Below are 16,689 nucleotides of genomic sequence, written 5' to 3' on the forward strand. Positions count from 1 at the left end.
CATCTCATTCAACATCTCTTGCAAAATATTAGAGTACTGCATCAGGGACTCACACTCTCTCTGGGGACGATTAAAGAATAGGGACCGAAGCTGGGCCACGCGCGCTCGGCCCCCCAAACTCCCCTCTAACAGTTCCAAAATCTTTTCTAATGTATCCCTCTCTGATTCTGGGCGCACCATCACCATACGCCTAATATCACCCTCCAGTGCATTTAATGCCAGCTCAGCGCGTAACGCGGGGGTCAAATTACACATGCGCAGAATACTCCGGATTCTCTCAGCCCAATCTTGCAACGCCATATTGCGCCCATCGTATTTCGGCATGTGCTGAAGTAAAGCTCCTACAGGCACATACCCTCCCGAAGTCGCCGCGGCTGCCAGGGGAACCCCAACCCCCGAGGAGGATGCGGATACAGCGGGGTCATTTCCACCGTCGCCCTCGTCCATGACAAACACTGGATCCTGCCGAACTACGCCAAAAATGTAATGACCAGAGGTCCGAATAAGATCCAGTGAGTCACAAACCAAGACCAAGGCAGAAATCTCCAACGGTATTTACTCAAAGGCAAAATAATCAAGGTAATATGGAGAATATTAAGACAGATGCACCCCAAAGATACACTAATTCAGCAGCAGCTGAAATCACTGTGCCACTCAAAGGTCTCCTGAGAACTGTATACTACAACAGACTAGTAAGAAATTTACCTAACAGGCAACTATAAACAGGAACAAGTGTAAATTGAATGTAGTGTTATTAAGGGAGCCCCTGGAATGGCACACTGAGTATAACTTACACAACTCTAATATAAGATACACCTCTAAAGTAACAATTTAACACTCTGAGCAGAGATACCCGGGTATCTATAACTATGGTACCGTATCCTGAGATGGATTTCCTCTCAGGCAGGAATCCGCACAGGCTGCAGCCAGTTCATATTTTCAGCGCCAATAAGTTACAGCAAGCTCCTCTTGTCTTGTCGGCCGATGCCGAGCCCAAACGCCGGGGACTTAGTTAGTGGTCTCACGATGTAGTCTCTGCTTCTGTAGCTCCTAGGAATGCTTCCACGATAACCCGTCCGTCTCTGTATCAGCAGTCTGTCCAGACTTGGTTCTCCACTCAATGCACAGGGAATCCACAGACTTCCAAATACGTACTGGGTTCTTAGTAAAGTCTCAGTCTTTTGTTAAATAAAGGGTTAACTCCTCTCCAGGAAACGTTAGCCACACAAGTCTCTCACAGAGTTAAACAAAAGGTTAATTCTTCTCCAGGGGAACGTTAGCAACAAAAAGTCTCTCAAAAGCTTCTTTTCCTCCAAAAACACTTGCAGTAAATCCACACACAGTCTCTCTTTAAGATATCACAGCAGCTTCTGCCTTTGCTTCCCGCCTTTTTCTCTCTCAGCTCTCACTTCCTAGTTTCACTTTACACCCGAGACACTAGACCCCACCCAGCAGCACACATTGTCTCTGGGAGTTTTGCACGGTCTGTTCTCTTCTGCAATAGGCAAAAACCACAGGGTCCTAGTGCCCTCTCAGTGGGACTACAGTTCACCCTCTTACACACTGAGGAGGCAGCCTCAGACCAAAGAGGAGCACTGAGGGGGCAGCCTGAGGGCAGAGAGGATTACTGAGGAGTCAGCCTGAATCCAAAGAGGAACACTGGGGAGATGGCCTAAGGGCAGAGATGAGCACTAAGGAGGCGGCCTGAGCAGAGAAAAACAGTGAGGTAGTGGCCTGAGGGCTAGAGAACTAAGGAGGCGGCCTGAGTTCTAAGAGGAACACTGGGGAGACAACCTGAGGGCAGGGATGAGTACTGGGGAGGTGGCGTGAGACCAAACAGGACCACTAGGGAGATGACTGGAGGGCAGAGAGGAGCACTGAGGAGGCAGCCTGAGACCCAACAGCACCACTAGGAGGTGGCCATGGGGCAGAGAGGAGCACTGAGGTGACAGCCTGAGTACACAGAGAAACACTGGGGAGACAGTCTGAGGACAGAGAGGAGCACTGAGGAGGCGGCCCCTCTCTCAGACTCTCTGTCTCAGACTGCTCCAGTCTGCTGTCTGGCACTCACTAACTGACTTTCTAGGAACTCCTTTCTGTCGGCCAGGAGCTGCAGACCCTCACGTCTGCTCAGCTTCACTTCTCTCCTACCAACTCCGCCTAAGCTGATGTTCCTTGACAAGCTCCCCTCTGGCAATCTCTCTCTAGCCTCCTCTGACAGGGAGCTGCTTCTTAGCACATCTTCCTGCTTTTTCGTCCTCTCTCTATCTGACTACTTTCCCTCCAGATCAGATTATATACAGGGGAGCCACCCAGAAGCTGGATCAGAGCTCCCCCTTCTGGCCTGGAGTGTGATCATGTTGTATGCTTGTGATTACCTGATAAAAGAGATCTTTCATTGCTCCCAAGCATGACATCACTCTCCCCGTGAGGAAAGCAACGCCACTGTGACAACCAGGAACCTAGGGTGTCACACAACCACCATCATCACAATTAACACCTATACCTGCCCTGGGGACTAGCTCTGTTCGTGGAGAGCTGAAACATCTTTGCTATGTCACCAACTGCCTCAGTGGATCTGAACTGCAGAGTCGGCCATATTGACCGAACACCACGGGTGGTGTCACGAACAATTCCCTTTTTCCCCTAAAAACTTTATTTCCCCTTTTATTTCATTGACTCTTTTATTGGACGCCCAGGGCCACGGACCGGGTCACTGCTGCCGTGACCAAATCTGTTTAAGAACCGGCCCAGTACCGAGTATCCCCACGGCCCTGGCGGGCAGTCCATTTGTGTTTTCTGAGGCATGTCTACCAACATTTGGGATTGTCCAGACTTCTCTCAGACCATTAGGCTATTTTAGCAATACGTGAAAAAAAATGTGGAGGGAGCAGATGAGATTTGTTAAAATTTCATTTACATGATTGGTGCTAAAATATACCATGTATTTTACATGTGCAAATTCTCAAATAAAATCTATGGTTAAATCAGTATAAATATACTGTGTTATATCAGTGCAACCATTGCTCCCGTCACTCGTTAGATCCGTGCCTCAAGATGACCGATGAAGCTGGAAGCATCCTCAAGGCTATTACATAACAAGAATGCGTTCCTGTTTAATTCTGCTATTCCATTTATATTCCTCTAAGGGACATAACACAACATCTTTCACAAGCTGACCAATCCATAATTATTAGTTTTTATTTTACAATAAGTATATTTGTGGCTCATAGCAGCAGTACAACATGAACACTAAAGACACAACAGAGACACGGAGGTTCAAGTCTTCAAGATTTACAAAGCTTTTTCTATTTTCTTCAGGTTCAGGTGAATGCCGTTAACAGAACGTAAAACGAGCTGAGGGATCTTTTTTGGCTCGTTGTTGGGGTCTAGACTCAGTTCGAATTGCGGTAAAGTCAGTGCGATGGCAACTTTCATCTCATTCATAGCGAAGTTCTGTCCAATGCAATTCCTGGGGGAGATAATATGAGAGTTTTGGTCTTAAGCGATAATCTTTACTATTTTATGTTATATTTTGTAATGGTTATATATAAAAATAATGGAAATAAGAACTTTAGTTGAGGCAAGTAACTGCGATTCATGGGAAATTTACAGTTTTTACATATGAACACCCCAAAAATACAGATTCTAGTGCAGACCAGGCAACATGTGGACAAATGTGCCATTTATGGTCCATCCACTAGATTGATAAGGTGGGTACCCTCACTGGACCATCACTAAGCCCTGTCTATTAGGGCACTGCTCTCATGGAAAATGCTGTTTACTGCTGAAGTGGACACTCCATTAATAGATTTGACCCTGGGAATTGCAAGTGATAACAGATTACTACCAGTGTATAGTTTGTACTCTGGCTGGGTCCATGTCAAACTTTCTTGTTTTATATGGGTTACATGACACAGCTTGCCAAGTCCTACAACCACCTAATGTGCATTGCAATATGAATTGTGCTAAGAGACAATGCATGCTAATGCTGGTAATCACCAAGGTCTGTGCCCCATCTTTTATATGTAATTTCCAATTTATTTGCATCAAATCTGATGTGTAACTGCTAAACTCTGTGCCTCAACACTGATGTGTAACCACCAAAGTCTGTGACTCAGCTCTGATGTGTAACCACTAAGCTCTGTGCCTCAACTTTGATGTGTAACCACCAAGCTCTTTGCCTCAAATCTAATGTATAACCACCAAGCTCTGTACCTCAACTATGATGTGTAACCACCAAGCTCTGTGCTTCAACTATGATGTGTAACCACCAAGCTCTATGCCTCAACTTTGATGTGTAACTGCCAAGCTCTGTGCCTCACATCTAATGCATAACCACAAAGCTCTGTGCCTCAACTATGAGGTCTAACCACCAATCTCTGTGCCTCAACTTTGATGTGTAACTGCTAAGCTCTGTGCCTCAAATCTAATGTGTAACCACCAAGCTCTGTGCCTCAACTATGATGTGTGACCACCAAGCTCTATGCTTCAACTTTGATATGTAACTACCAAGCTCTGTGCCTCAACTATGATGTGTAAAAGTCAAGCTCTGTGCCTCAACACTGATGTGCAACCACCAAGCTTTGTGCCTCAACTCTAATGTGTAACCACCAAGCTCTGTGCCTCAACTCTGATGTGTAACCACCAAGCTCTGTGCCTCAACTCTGATGTGTAACCACCAAGCTCTGTGACTCAACTATGAGGTCTAACCACCAATCTCTGTGCCTCAACTTTGATGTGTAACTGCTAAGCTCTGTGCCTCAAATCTAATGTGTAACCACCAAGCTCTCTGCCTCAACTCTGATGTGTAACCATTAAGCTCTGTACCTCAACTCTGATGTGTAACCACCAAGCTCTGTGCATCAACTGTGATGTGTAACAACCAAGTTCTGTGCATCAACTCTGATGTGTAACCACCAAGCTCTGTGCCTCAACTCTGATGTGTAACAACCAAGCTCTGTGCCTCAACTCTGATGTGTAACAACCAAACTCTGTGCATGAACTCTGATGTGTAACTGTCAAGCTCTGCGCCTCAACTCTAATGTGTAACCTCCAAGCTCTCTGCCTCAACTCTGATGTGTAACCACCAAGCTCTGTGCCTCAACTCTGATGTGTAACAACCAAGCTCTGTGCATCAACTCTGATTTGTAACTGTCAAGCTCTGTGCCTCAACTCTAAAATGTGTAACCACCAAGCTCTGTATCTTAAATCTGATGTTTAACTATCAAATTCTGCTCTTAACTCTGAAGTATAACTGCTAAGCTCTGTGCCTCATCTTGAGCAAAAGCCTATCCTGGTTAAAACGTATGCACCATCCTAGAGTGGGGTCCAGAGGTAGAAGTAATTAATTAGATCTTCAAGATATCTTACCTCGATCCAGCTGAGAATGGAACATACGCATGTGAATGTCTGTCTGATGAATTGTCAGGTGAAAACCTCAGTGGATCAAAATCCTAAGATCATAAAATAGACACAAACAATTTCTTCATAATACAAAAGATAGAGTTCATTCACAATTTATACAGTTGCAATCCAAATTATTTACCCCATGTTGCAAGTGAGCTTTAGTAGCAACATTCACAAATGTTCTGCCAATCAATCAACAATATAAATAGCTGAACACCTCTAATGTAACAAGCGGTCTTTCCAAATTCAGCGCTTTTGCTGACAACTGCATCTCAGAATCAACGCCTTCATTATCCCTCCTCAACTCTTTTGGCTGTTATAACCTGCTGCAATCATGAAGCATATGGTAACCTTTGCCCTTCAATGCCTTTTCTATCTTTTTGTAGCCTTTTCTTTCTGTTTGGGGGCCATTGCTCACTAGGAATAGGCTAAGATTTCCCAGGAAAGTTGCCAGAAACTGGAGTCTGGCTAGTGCATCCTTTTGGTTTCAGGTTGTAACAGCCAGAGGGGCTCTACTAAGCACTAAAGATGCCTGTCATGAACTGGTTGAATTTAGTCGGCAAAAAGAGGCATTTGGTGCTGAATTTGGAGAAACTACTTATTATATTAGTTGTGACAAGGTATTTAAATAATCCATTTAACTTCTAACTCCCATGAGACACAGACACAATTATAATGAATCTATACAGATAAATATCTAGGTCTATGTGGCCTCCACTTACCTCTGGGTTTTCCCACATACTGGGAGATCTGTTCATGCAAAACATACTCAGAAATACAATGGTGCCTGTCACATCAAAATATAAAGGAAGAATTCATCATACATTTCTATAACATATTACAATAAAACAAGCTAAAAATGAAAACTATTATTTCTTCAATATCAACGACAAACGTTCTATTCTTAGAAGTGCTTGAATTGGGTAGATTCTTAAAAAAAGGTTAATATATTTTGCAATAAGGGATAATTGCTTGGTAGTTCACTGCAGGTGTAAAGACCTATGGCATTTAGCTGCATTAACTCTCATGTTGAAGGAGTTGAGACAATTTTTCTAAATATGAAAGGCAGGATTCTGTTTTACTTTGCACTTTTATTTTTTAGTGTGCTTTTATCATTTTATTGAAAAAAAGAATGTCACCGACCTTTGGGCAAACTTCGGCCATCAAAGAACGTGATTGGGTCTTTCAGCTCACGACCTAACCCCGGTACAGGAGGGAAGAGGCGCATACTCTCCTTTATACACATTGTGGTATATGGCAGCTTATTCAAGTCTTCCCTGTAAACATAAAACATTAAATATGATGATGTTATGTCTGTGTAGTAGCAACTCATTCACAAAAATAGGTTAAGCACTACAAAATGTATCTCTAAACTAATTTATCACATTGGTTGGGTCCTCATTTGGGTCATATCGTTGTCAGATTTCATTTTATGGACCGGTATGGACATTTTCTTCTAGACGTAGGCTTGGCACACTTATAGTGTTAGGCTATGTGCACACGTTGATTAAATGGATGCAGAAATTTCTGCACCATTTCTACAGCTCTTGGCTGCAGAAAGGCGAGTTTTTGCCATGTTTTTGGTGCATTTTTGACTGATTTGAATGAAGTCAATGGTGAAAAACGCAGGGTAAAAGCGCACAGAGAATTGACATGCTGCAGATTATTTTCCGCACCAAATGTGCAAGTCACAAACAAGCAGTGTGTGCATGACACTTCAGGTTTCTCATTCACTTTGCTGGCATCAAGATTGCTTCAGGTTTTGCTAGCAAATCGGCATGGCAAAAATGCACCAAATCTGCAACGTGTGCACAAGCCCTTACAGTGTCTCAATGCTTTTGTGCAACTCAAATAAATGGTTGCACATCCGGTTGGTAGAATGTCTCAAGTGGGGTACTACAAGACTCTGTCCTGGGCCCTGTATTGTTCAACATATTTATCAATAACTTAGATAAAGGAACTAAGGATAAAATTATTACATTTGCTGGTGACACAAAGCTAGGAGGGATAGCTAATACTAGAGAGGATTCAATAAGATCTAAACAAACTGGAACTATGGGCAGCAGCTAACATAATGGATTTTAACAGGGATAAATGCAAAGTCCTATATCTAGACCAGAAAAATGAAAAAAGCATATACAGAATAGGAAGAATAGAACTAAGCAACAACACATATGAAAAAGACTTGGGTATACTAATAGATCACAGACTGAACAGGAGTCAACAGTGTGATGCAGCAGCAAAAAGAGCAAACACAGTTCTAGGATGCATTAAGAGAAGCATAGAGTCTAGATCACGTGAAGTAATTATCCCCCTCTAGTCCGAAATTGGTCATTCCATATCTGGAATACTGTGTCATTTTCTGAGAGTCATATTTTATAAAAATTACATGGACAAATTGGAACAAGTTCAGAGAAGAGCTACCAGGATGGTGACCAGTCTGCAAACAATGTCCTATGAGGAAAGGTTAGAGGATTTGGGAATGTTTAGCTGCAAAAAAGAAGACTGAGAGGAGACTTAATAGCTGTCTACAAATATCTGAAGAGCTGTCACACTGTAGAGGGATCATCACTATTATAATTTATACCAGAAAAGACTAGAAGCAAAGGGATGAAACTGAAAGGGAGAAGATACAGATTAGATATTTTAAGAAAGCTTTTTGACAGTGATGGTGATCAATGAGAAGAAAAGGCTGCCACAACAGGTGGTGAGTTCTCCTACAATGGAAGTCTTCAAACAGTGGTTTGACAGACATCTGTCTGAGATGGTTTAGTGAATCCTGCATTGAGCAGGGGGTTGGACATGATGACCCTGGAGGTCCATTCCAACTCTTCCATTTTATGAACACTGCCATGAGCTTGATTATAACATAAAAACAATATATAGGTTGGCAATATATATTAAGTTTTTACCACTCGACTGTGGTCCGATCTCCCAGGACCTCTTTGATCTCCTCCCGGCATTTCTTCTGGTGCTCGGGGTATTTAGCCATACAGTATAATGTCCAGGAGACGCCGCTGGCTGTTGTATCGTGTCCTTCGAACATGAATGTGTCCACCTCTGCCCGCAGATCTGCATCAGATAGACCCTGACCATTTTCATCCTGTTAAGCAAAGACAAAAAATTCTGCTACTGGAAATATTTGGATAATATGGGGTTGCCCTGGAATATATATTTTTTTGTCTCCAGAAACTCTTATTTGTGGGTTGTGTCTGGTACGTCAGTCTACTTGTCAATGAGAAAATGTTATTGGTTATCTCCGCAACTTAAAACTCTGATTGCCAATGCAGCATGTGCAGCAGGACCTCCCGCCCACCATGTGCCAACTATAATAACACTGTCCTGTATCGAAAAGAGTTGTTGCACATTCTCAGAATCAGTCTAGACGATGGGGCGTGACGATGCACTTACAGCTTCTCATCCTCACGCTTTATTTATTACCTGGCAGTACCCTTGCATGGATGATTGATAGGTCCGTAGCCGTGTAACTGACCAAGCATCAATGTACTTTTAGACACGACTTGAAAACATGATTTCCTCGTTGCTTGAGCAGAGATTTAAGGTAAAAAAAGGATCAATTGGCTTTGATTTTAAAGGGAGGTAATAGTTTCTGACAGGTTCTATCAAGTAAGTTTCTGACAAGAGAGATCAGGGACCTAAGCAAATAGGGCCCCATTTCTACTATGTGCTGTTTATAATACTAATATCTTCATGTGCAGCAGAGAGGCATTTGGACCCCCTAAGACAACAGAGCCTGGATGTGATTGTAACGTCTGCATCCTATATACTTTTTTCCCTTAATAAATGATAAATTATACATGGATAATTTCAATACCTTAGCACACAGAAGAATGTCCAGAAAATCCAAATGTCTCTTCTGCTTGATTTTCTCAACCTCTGTCTCCTGTTTTATTGATTCTTTCCTCATTTTGATTACTTTCTCTATATGAAAACAGAGAAAGCAAATTAGCGCTGTCATCGTGGACACCAAACTAGTCGCATGGTCCTCCTCTATGGTTTATCTGCCAACTCTCTTGGAATGTCTAAAAGGCTCCTGGAAAAAAAAAGGGAAGACCAACAGGACTACTGAAAAAATCAGCGCAGCAAGTCTCCGGGGTCTTGTGAAACCTGTTGGTAACCTCCTAGAAAACAGCCATTCCGGGAGGTATCTTAATTCAGAGAGGTGGGAAGTGGGAAATGCAGAGGTGGAAAAAGAGCATAGAGATGTGTGGCATCAGGGGGGGCATGGTTACTAGAGATGATTGAACCCTTTGAAATTTTAATTCACCGGGTTTGGGAAAAAAATTGTCTTCAAAATGTGTGTCTAACCCTCTGAGGTCTCCTAGGAGTATAAGCAACGTCTGTACATGTGATTGAGATAGTGAGCAATTAGAAAGAGAGGGAGAGAAATAGAGAAGGGAAAAGAGAGAGGGAGCAAGAGAGAAAGAAAAGGAAAGAGGTAGAAGGAGGGAGACAGGGAGAGAGAGAGAAAGGAAGATAGAGACAAAAAGAGTAGGGAGAGAGAGAAGGAGGGAAAGAGAGATGAAGATAGAGAGAGAAAGAGAGCCAGCGTGAGAGATAGAGAGAAGGAGAGGGAGTGTGAGTGAGATAGAGAGAAGGAGAGGGATGGAGAGAGAGCATAAAAGGAAGAGAGAGCATGAAAGGAAGAGAAAGATGCATAGGAGGAGAATGTGAAGGATGGAGAGAGAGTGTTAAAGGATGAGAGAGCGAGAGAGGGAGAGAGATGGAGAGAGATGGAGAGAGGGCGACCAAGAAAGACAAAGGGATAAGAAAGTCGAGAGAGAGGAAAATAAGAGAAAGGGAGAGGGAGGTAGATGGAGAAAAAGAGGGAGAGAGAGACAGGGAGAAAGAGGTAGAGAGAGGACTTTTAAGGTGCATGCACAAGTGACACTAACTGTTGGATTACCACCATCAGAGACATAGGATAAGGCAATCTCTCCTGGCTGGTGGTGGTATACCTTGTGATATCATAGCTGGAGTGCATTTGGGGCTAGCCTGTGACGTCTATGACTCATGCAATCTTCTGTAATGTGTAAAATTGTGCTGACATTTTTTGCCAATTTGCACAAATCAAATTTGCTGCGATCAGCAGATTTGTGGAAATTTGACTCGATTTTGATTTACATCAAATTGATTTGATCATATCTAGCCATGGCTTCAACCAAAATTTGCTTCACATGTCACACATGTACACATCTTCCAGATGTTTGCCATTGAAAGTTACAGTAGTAACTCCATGGTAGGTATATCACTATATCCTGGCTGGTCTACCACTGTGTATGTATAAAAGATCCATTGGATCATGACATGTATACAAAAAAATCCAGCATTTCCATATAAAATGTATGATATATTTAAAAAAAATATATATACTTTTTTATTTTTTTATCTTAAATATTTGTGAATAATTTATGATCTCTTCTGACCTGTGTGCTCATGTGCTGTTCTCAGAGCTTTACGGAAGCGGAATCCATGGGGGCTCAGGTAGAAAATAAGGTCATTATGATATGGAAAGCAGCGGAACCTGTAATCCACCAGGTAGGAGAGCTCATACACGGCTTTAATGTAGTCATTTTCACTGTAAAGAAAAAAATTTTTAAAAAGGTTGATTAACCATGTTTTATATATCACAGTACATGATGTTGCTTCTGCAGGAATCCGCAAGTCCTCTGGAACGGGATGACTTATCGCCACTACCTTTCAAATGGGATTGAACCACCTAGAGCTTCTAACCATAGACCTCCATAGCAGCTACATTATATGCTTCTACATTGTGCAAAGCTATACATTGTTGGCAACCACCAACCTGTTATTCTGGCAGTTGCTCTCGTAACTGAAGGCGCATTTCATGATGGTGTCCAAGGTCATGAGACTGACGTGATGGAAAAGCTCCACTGGTTTCTTATTTGGGACCAGTTTCTCCCATTTATCCTAAACAAGATTCAGCATTATTCCGAGTCATTACAATCAGAAAAAAGGTTGGTTATTTTACACTAGAATGATGTTTGGGCAATAGAAAAGGTTTCCGAACCCTTACCAACATGACATTAACACTGTCGGACGTTACTTTGACATACGGCTTCAGAACATCATAATGGAATCCCGGTGTCAACAGTTTTCGATGTTGGAACCATTTCTTACCCGACAGCACCAGCAATCCTTTCCCTGAATGATATGAAGGCCAAAGATAGGTAAAAGTAGGGACCTGTCTATTGATTAGAGCAGGTCTTACTATTAAGGGTTGGAACCATACTTAGGCACCAGAGTCACTCAACCCGGAGTGCCGTATATTCTCTACCTATGGAGCAGGTTATGTTACATACCGATCCATGGAGTTAAGAAGTAATAGGCAAAGTTGTCCTTTGAATCTATAAAGAAAAGTTACGAGTATTAAGGATACATAGTAGTTAAACATAACGGGGCTTATAACTCTGATTAGCATAAAGAAAGGGGCTGCATGGTTTAGCTTGAACAACGCAAAGCACGTTAATGAGAAAAAGTCACAAAAAAGTGTAAAGTAGTTTTGTTGTGGGAAAAAAAAGCAACATGTCTAAGATCGTAGTTTAGTCCTTTTCAAGGCTGAGCTGCAATTCGAGACACTGCCCTTAACTAAGAATGGCACTGTTTGTTAAAAAAAAAAGTTCCACAAACAATGGCAAGAAGTTGATAGATGTGCTGGGAAAAATATTATTTTATATTATAAATATTATAAATTGTATAAACAGTATAAGTAAAAACGTATGAAACTGAACATAAAAGATACAAAAATTAATACATGCAGAAGGAAAAATAAAATATATATAACACAGTATGATTCCTCACCTTGCCTGGACAGAATGGCCTTCACGTAGTCTGGATGATAGACAATGATGGAGGCAAAGAAATTTCCAAGCCACATTGGGAAGGCGTAGTCAAATTGTTTCGAATAACCCTTCACTATGTCCATATCCGTCCCATCTCGCTTGAACTGTTGAGAAGAACACCAGCTAAAACCTTTGATGGTCCAACCAGCATTCAGAGAAGAAAACTGCAATCTTGTGAACTCGAGTCACCTCCATTTGTGGATGACTTCTGCTGGAGCTTCATAGCTCGGTTTCAGACAGGGGGTATAGACAGGGCACTATTAGTGTGAAGCACTTAGGGGAGCACTATTTATGATTGGGAGCACCATTAGTAAGTAAAACACAAAAGAGGGGTATTATTACTTTTTGGAGAACCAGGGGAGGAGGCACTATCACCATGTGGGGCACTATGGATGAGAAGTTTGTGTAGAGTGTGGAAAAGGAGATGTGCTGGAAGTAAGGAGCCAAAGATGTATAGGTTACGAATTGTGCTGTCAATCATGACTGGTAGAAGTTGTCATGGCGGTCTGGTCCAGAAAGAACAGATGAGAATAGTATCTGCAGTCACAGAAGAAGTCACATACGAGTCACTGGATTTTTCTGTGCTGCTGCTATGTACAACTGATATATCTATCTATCTATATAAATTTTGGAATATTGTATGGCAGTAATATTGATTTAATAAGTATGAAGTGTAGACGGATTAGAAGATACACGTGAAGGGATGACTCCAGAAATACATTTCATACTAAATGGATATTGAATGCGCTAATGAAAATTAACTTAATTGCAAAATTAGAAATTTGATCCATAGGAGAACAGGTAGATCCCTGGGTGGACCCCTGTGCATACAATATAGGAGCAATTTTGGGCACAGTTTCCTTAGTACAACATATACAGAATATCATTGGTTAAAAATGTGATTCGTCAGGCGTGATTTATTTCAGCGGCTGTTGTCTAGAATTACAAGCCTGATGCGTGATATGATAAACTCAGCAGATCATTTGCACTTTGTACAAGTGTAACAAGTTGTTCATTTTTATTTATTCAAACTTTCTCCCTAAATTGACAGGTTAGTCTGACATGTTGATGGACAGACTGATTATACTCAATTATCGTATATGACCAGTTCTTCTCCCCCAAAAATATTAAGAACAAAATCCCACATAACTTTGGGAATCATAAAGAGATAACACGTTCACTCCATATAACAGCGGCACTATCAGCAGGATAAGATCTCTGGAACCGCGAGCTCAGATAAAACTGACGTAACACTGGCACAAAGGGCATAAATGTTGGTGGAGTTTGGTCACCGTCTTCTTCTCTCGCTTCCATTTTTTTTGTATTTTTTATGTAACAAGCAGCTTATTTACAGCATGAAAGGGAAAGGTGAATCTCTCCGGTCCTGAGGCCACCCAGAAAGTAGATCATAGCACAGTCATTACACAAAGAAAACCGACTATTTAGGATACTAGCCACCTTCATTGGACACCCCTAAAATTCTATTGTTATGGTTTAGGACTCAGGGGGGTAAAACTCAAGGGTCGCTCCTGGTTTAAGAAAAAAGTCGTAACAGAAATGGGGGCTTATACTTGGGATGCTGTACTTGACTTTGACTTTACTTGACTTCTTTCCAAAACACAACGCACCCCTTAAAACCAACATTCTGGTGTTTACACATGACAAGCAGAGATCCCCTTTATTTATTACTGTCTCTAATTACACAGATTTTGCCCCTACTTTAAGGAGTTTTAATACATGATTGCCAAATTTTAAGTTGGCCTCAAGGACATGGTCCATTTTTAAAGAAAGGTTCCATTCAAACCTAGTTTCCCTTCTCCAAGGCACAAAAACACTTCTATAATTGATGATTTTGGAAGGTATCATAGAGAGGTCAAGGAAATCGTCCGAAAGTCCAAGAGGTCTTCTCTTTTTGCGTGAAATTTGCCAAGTAAGCTTTAATATTTATTGCAGCATTTTAGGGTCTGATTACAGTCACAACACAAGGTTGACGGCCGTCGGCCACTTGTGAGAAGTTTGTACAGGTGAAAATAGCCAGCTCACCTAGTTAGGTATTCGGTGCTCAAAACCTTGCCATTGTTCTGGAACCTTGTTAATAAAAAAAAAAGAATGGTCTGGCTCTCAAGAATTGTATAATAATATTTGTTTCAATCCAAAATGTTTAAGGCAGGTACAATTACTCCATAAAAAAATGAATACCACCAACGCGTTTCTGGCATCAAGTACATGAGTAAGGGCACTTGATCCCAGAAACGTGTTGGTGTATTGATTTTTTTTATGGATTTGCTGTAACTGTTGTAAACATTTTGGAATAAAACATTGAGGAAAATTTTAATATACTTTCGTTGAGTCTGACCATTCTTTTTTGGGAAGTGTTTGGTACGGCACACTCACTTGGGCAGCATATTCAAGACGTTTGCTTAAAATCCAGAAACCAAAAATCTACTAATGGTTTTCATCTATTATGAATATTTCTCCCCACTGATCAGCAGTACAGACGGTAAAAGGAGTGGAAAAGCAAAATGCTAATTTCTGTGAGACCGTTGTATAAACTATCGTCAAGGTTAATCAACTTTTCTGGAAATAAAAATATAACACTTACCACATGGGCATTGCCATACAACCAGTGACGTTTAGGACCTGGGAAAGCACTGAACGCTCTCTCCAGATTCTTCTTTCTGAAGAATAGACTGGAGACCTTGTAGACCAGGTACAGGACACACAGGTAGGCTGCCCAGTGCAGGAGCTCGGCGAAGCTCAGGGAGGAGAGTCCTGGCAGCGTGGAAGAAGCCATGTCTGGATTTTCCTGCTTTACATCCAGGATCATATATAATAGTACCAGGAGGAGCTACAGTCTCACATATCCAAAGGGCAATGAACAGAGGAGGAGACTTACGCATGAGTGTACACCGGCACAAAAACACAGACATGACAGTGATCAGTGCATCCAGGAAAGCGGATTATGCAGAGGAAAAAAAGCAATGAAAGTATAACTCATACTCACAAATATGATTTTATTTCACAATTGCAATCAAAATTATTCAACCAATATTGGTTTATTAGCAAAATGTATAAACTTTCAGATGTTTGCAACAAACGAAACAATAAGAAATAATAATAATAATCTTTATTTTTATATAGCGCTAGCATATTCCGCAGCGCTTTACAGTTTGCACACATTATCATCGCTGTCCCCGATGGGGCTCACAATCTAAATTCCCTATCAGTATGTCTTTGGAGTGTGGGAGGAAACCGGGGTGCACGGAGGAAACCCACACAAGCAAGGGGAGAACATAGAAATTATTTAAATAGCTCAAACAACTAATAAAAGAAGTAGTTTCTCTAAATTCACAAAAAAATGCCAATTTTACTGACTACTACAGTCCCAGAATTGTCTCTGTCTCTCACCCAGGAAAATCTGACCTCTTCCTTTACACTCATGAGGCGCAAACACCCCAAAACACGTGTCTGCAAAATGGAGTGTCTGGTTTGGCTTGTTATCCTAAGTGGAATGCCCCTAAGGGCCGTGGGGCACTCGGTGCTGGGTCGGCACAGTTCTTAAAGGGGATGTGTCACGGCAGAGGTGACCCGGTCTGTGGTCCTGGGCTTCCAATAAAAGTGAAATTGCAATTAAAGGGAAAAAAATAAAGTTTATGGGAGAAAATGTTTGTGACGCCACCTGTGGTACTTGGCAATAAAGGTGTTAGCTGACGCTGCTTCAGAGTCTGCTGGGGCTGATGGTGATGCAGCAGAGTTGGTACAGCTCTCCACAGGTAGAGCTAACCCCAGGGCAGATGTAGTATTAAGTGATAGGTTGTTGGTGGTGGTTATGCTGGGCAGGTGTTGTAGAAATAATGCCAGGACACAGTAAGGTGCAGTTTCCACTTTACTCATAGTTCTCCAGTCCACAAACGCCAGCCTGATGCTGTGTTCTCCGGGTCAGTGGTCCAGCAAACTCCCAGGTAGATTGCGATGCACCCTTCCAGGACTCCTTTCCTATTCCTATCTCTGGCTGTCTCACTACACTGACTTCCACTTCTCCTGCCCAGCGCCTTACCCACAGTGTCGCAAGCCAGCAGCCACAATCCTGGTCGGGCAATGTCCTCTGAGTCCCCTGGATTCTATCCGGCTGCCTTTTTGGCGAGTTATGGGTGGATGTGGCTGTGACTCTTGCAAAAGCCACAGCCTCCGGGTTTCTTATCTGAACTTGAAGTATTCCACTAAGTTGGGGCCAGTCCCCTGACTGCGACCTGGTCCCTCCACTTCTGGATGCGGGCCCCATGAGTGGCTTCTGCACTTCCCATGCCCGTAGGACCCCTTCTTTCCTCTTGGGAGCTTCTTTATGTCTCCCTCACACTTCTCTCCTCAGGCTGTCAGGAGCTGCAGACCCACACGT

The 16,689-nt window shown here is 42.2% G+C and overlaps 1 protein-coding gene across 1 annotated transcript; it reads right to left on the reverse strand.

Annotated features, from left to right (window-relative positions):
• Positions 1–3,183: 3,183 nt before the first annotated feature.
• On the reverse strand, positions 3,184–15,116 carry LOC138648324 (cytochrome P450 4B1-like). The gene is made up of 12 exons (XM_069737967.1): positions 14,896–15,116; positions 12,253–12,397; positions 11,754–11,798; positions 11,468–11,595; positions 11,237–11,361; positions 10,857–11,008; positions 9,245–9,351; positions 8,322–8,512; positions 6,553–6,686; positions 6,132–6,196; positions 5,374–5,456; positions 3,184–3,472 (listed from the first exon to the last, which is right to left on the reverse strand). Exons 1-12 carry the CDS (start codon positions 15,085–15,087, stop codon positions 3,295–3,297), a joined length of 1,545 nt encoding a protein of 514 aa, XP_069594068.1. The 5' UTR covers positions 15,088–15,116; the 3' UTR covers positions 3,184–3,294.
• Between the last annotated feature and the right edge of the window lie 1,573 nt (positions 15,117–16,689).

This window comes from Ranitomeya imitator, chromosome 8 (genome assembly GCF_032444005.1).
Source record: "Ranitomeya imitator isolate aRanImi1 chromosome 8, aRanImi1.pri, whole genome shotgun sequence".
NCBI classification, from domain to species: domain Eukaryota; kingdom Metazoa; phylum Chordata; class Amphibia; order Anura; family Dendrobatidae; genus Ranitomeya; species Ranitomeya imitator.

What these genes read in the sequence shown, in the direction of transcription:
- LOC138648324 (XM_069737967.1), bottom strand. Translation starts at nt 15,087, where the DNA reads ATGGCTTCTTCCACGCTGCCAGGACTCTCCTCCCTGAGCTTCGCCGAG. An exon ending in ACATTCTTCTGTGTGCTAAG is followed by an intron (nt 8,513 to 9,244) that starts GTATTGAAATTA and finishes TTTGCTTAACAG; the next exon opens with GATGAAAATGGTCAGGGTCT. An exon ending in GTATGTGGGAAAACCCAGAG is followed by an intron (nt 5,457 to 6,131) that starts GTAAGTGGAGGC and finishes TTATGATCTTAG; the next exon opens with GATTTTGATCCACTGAGGTT.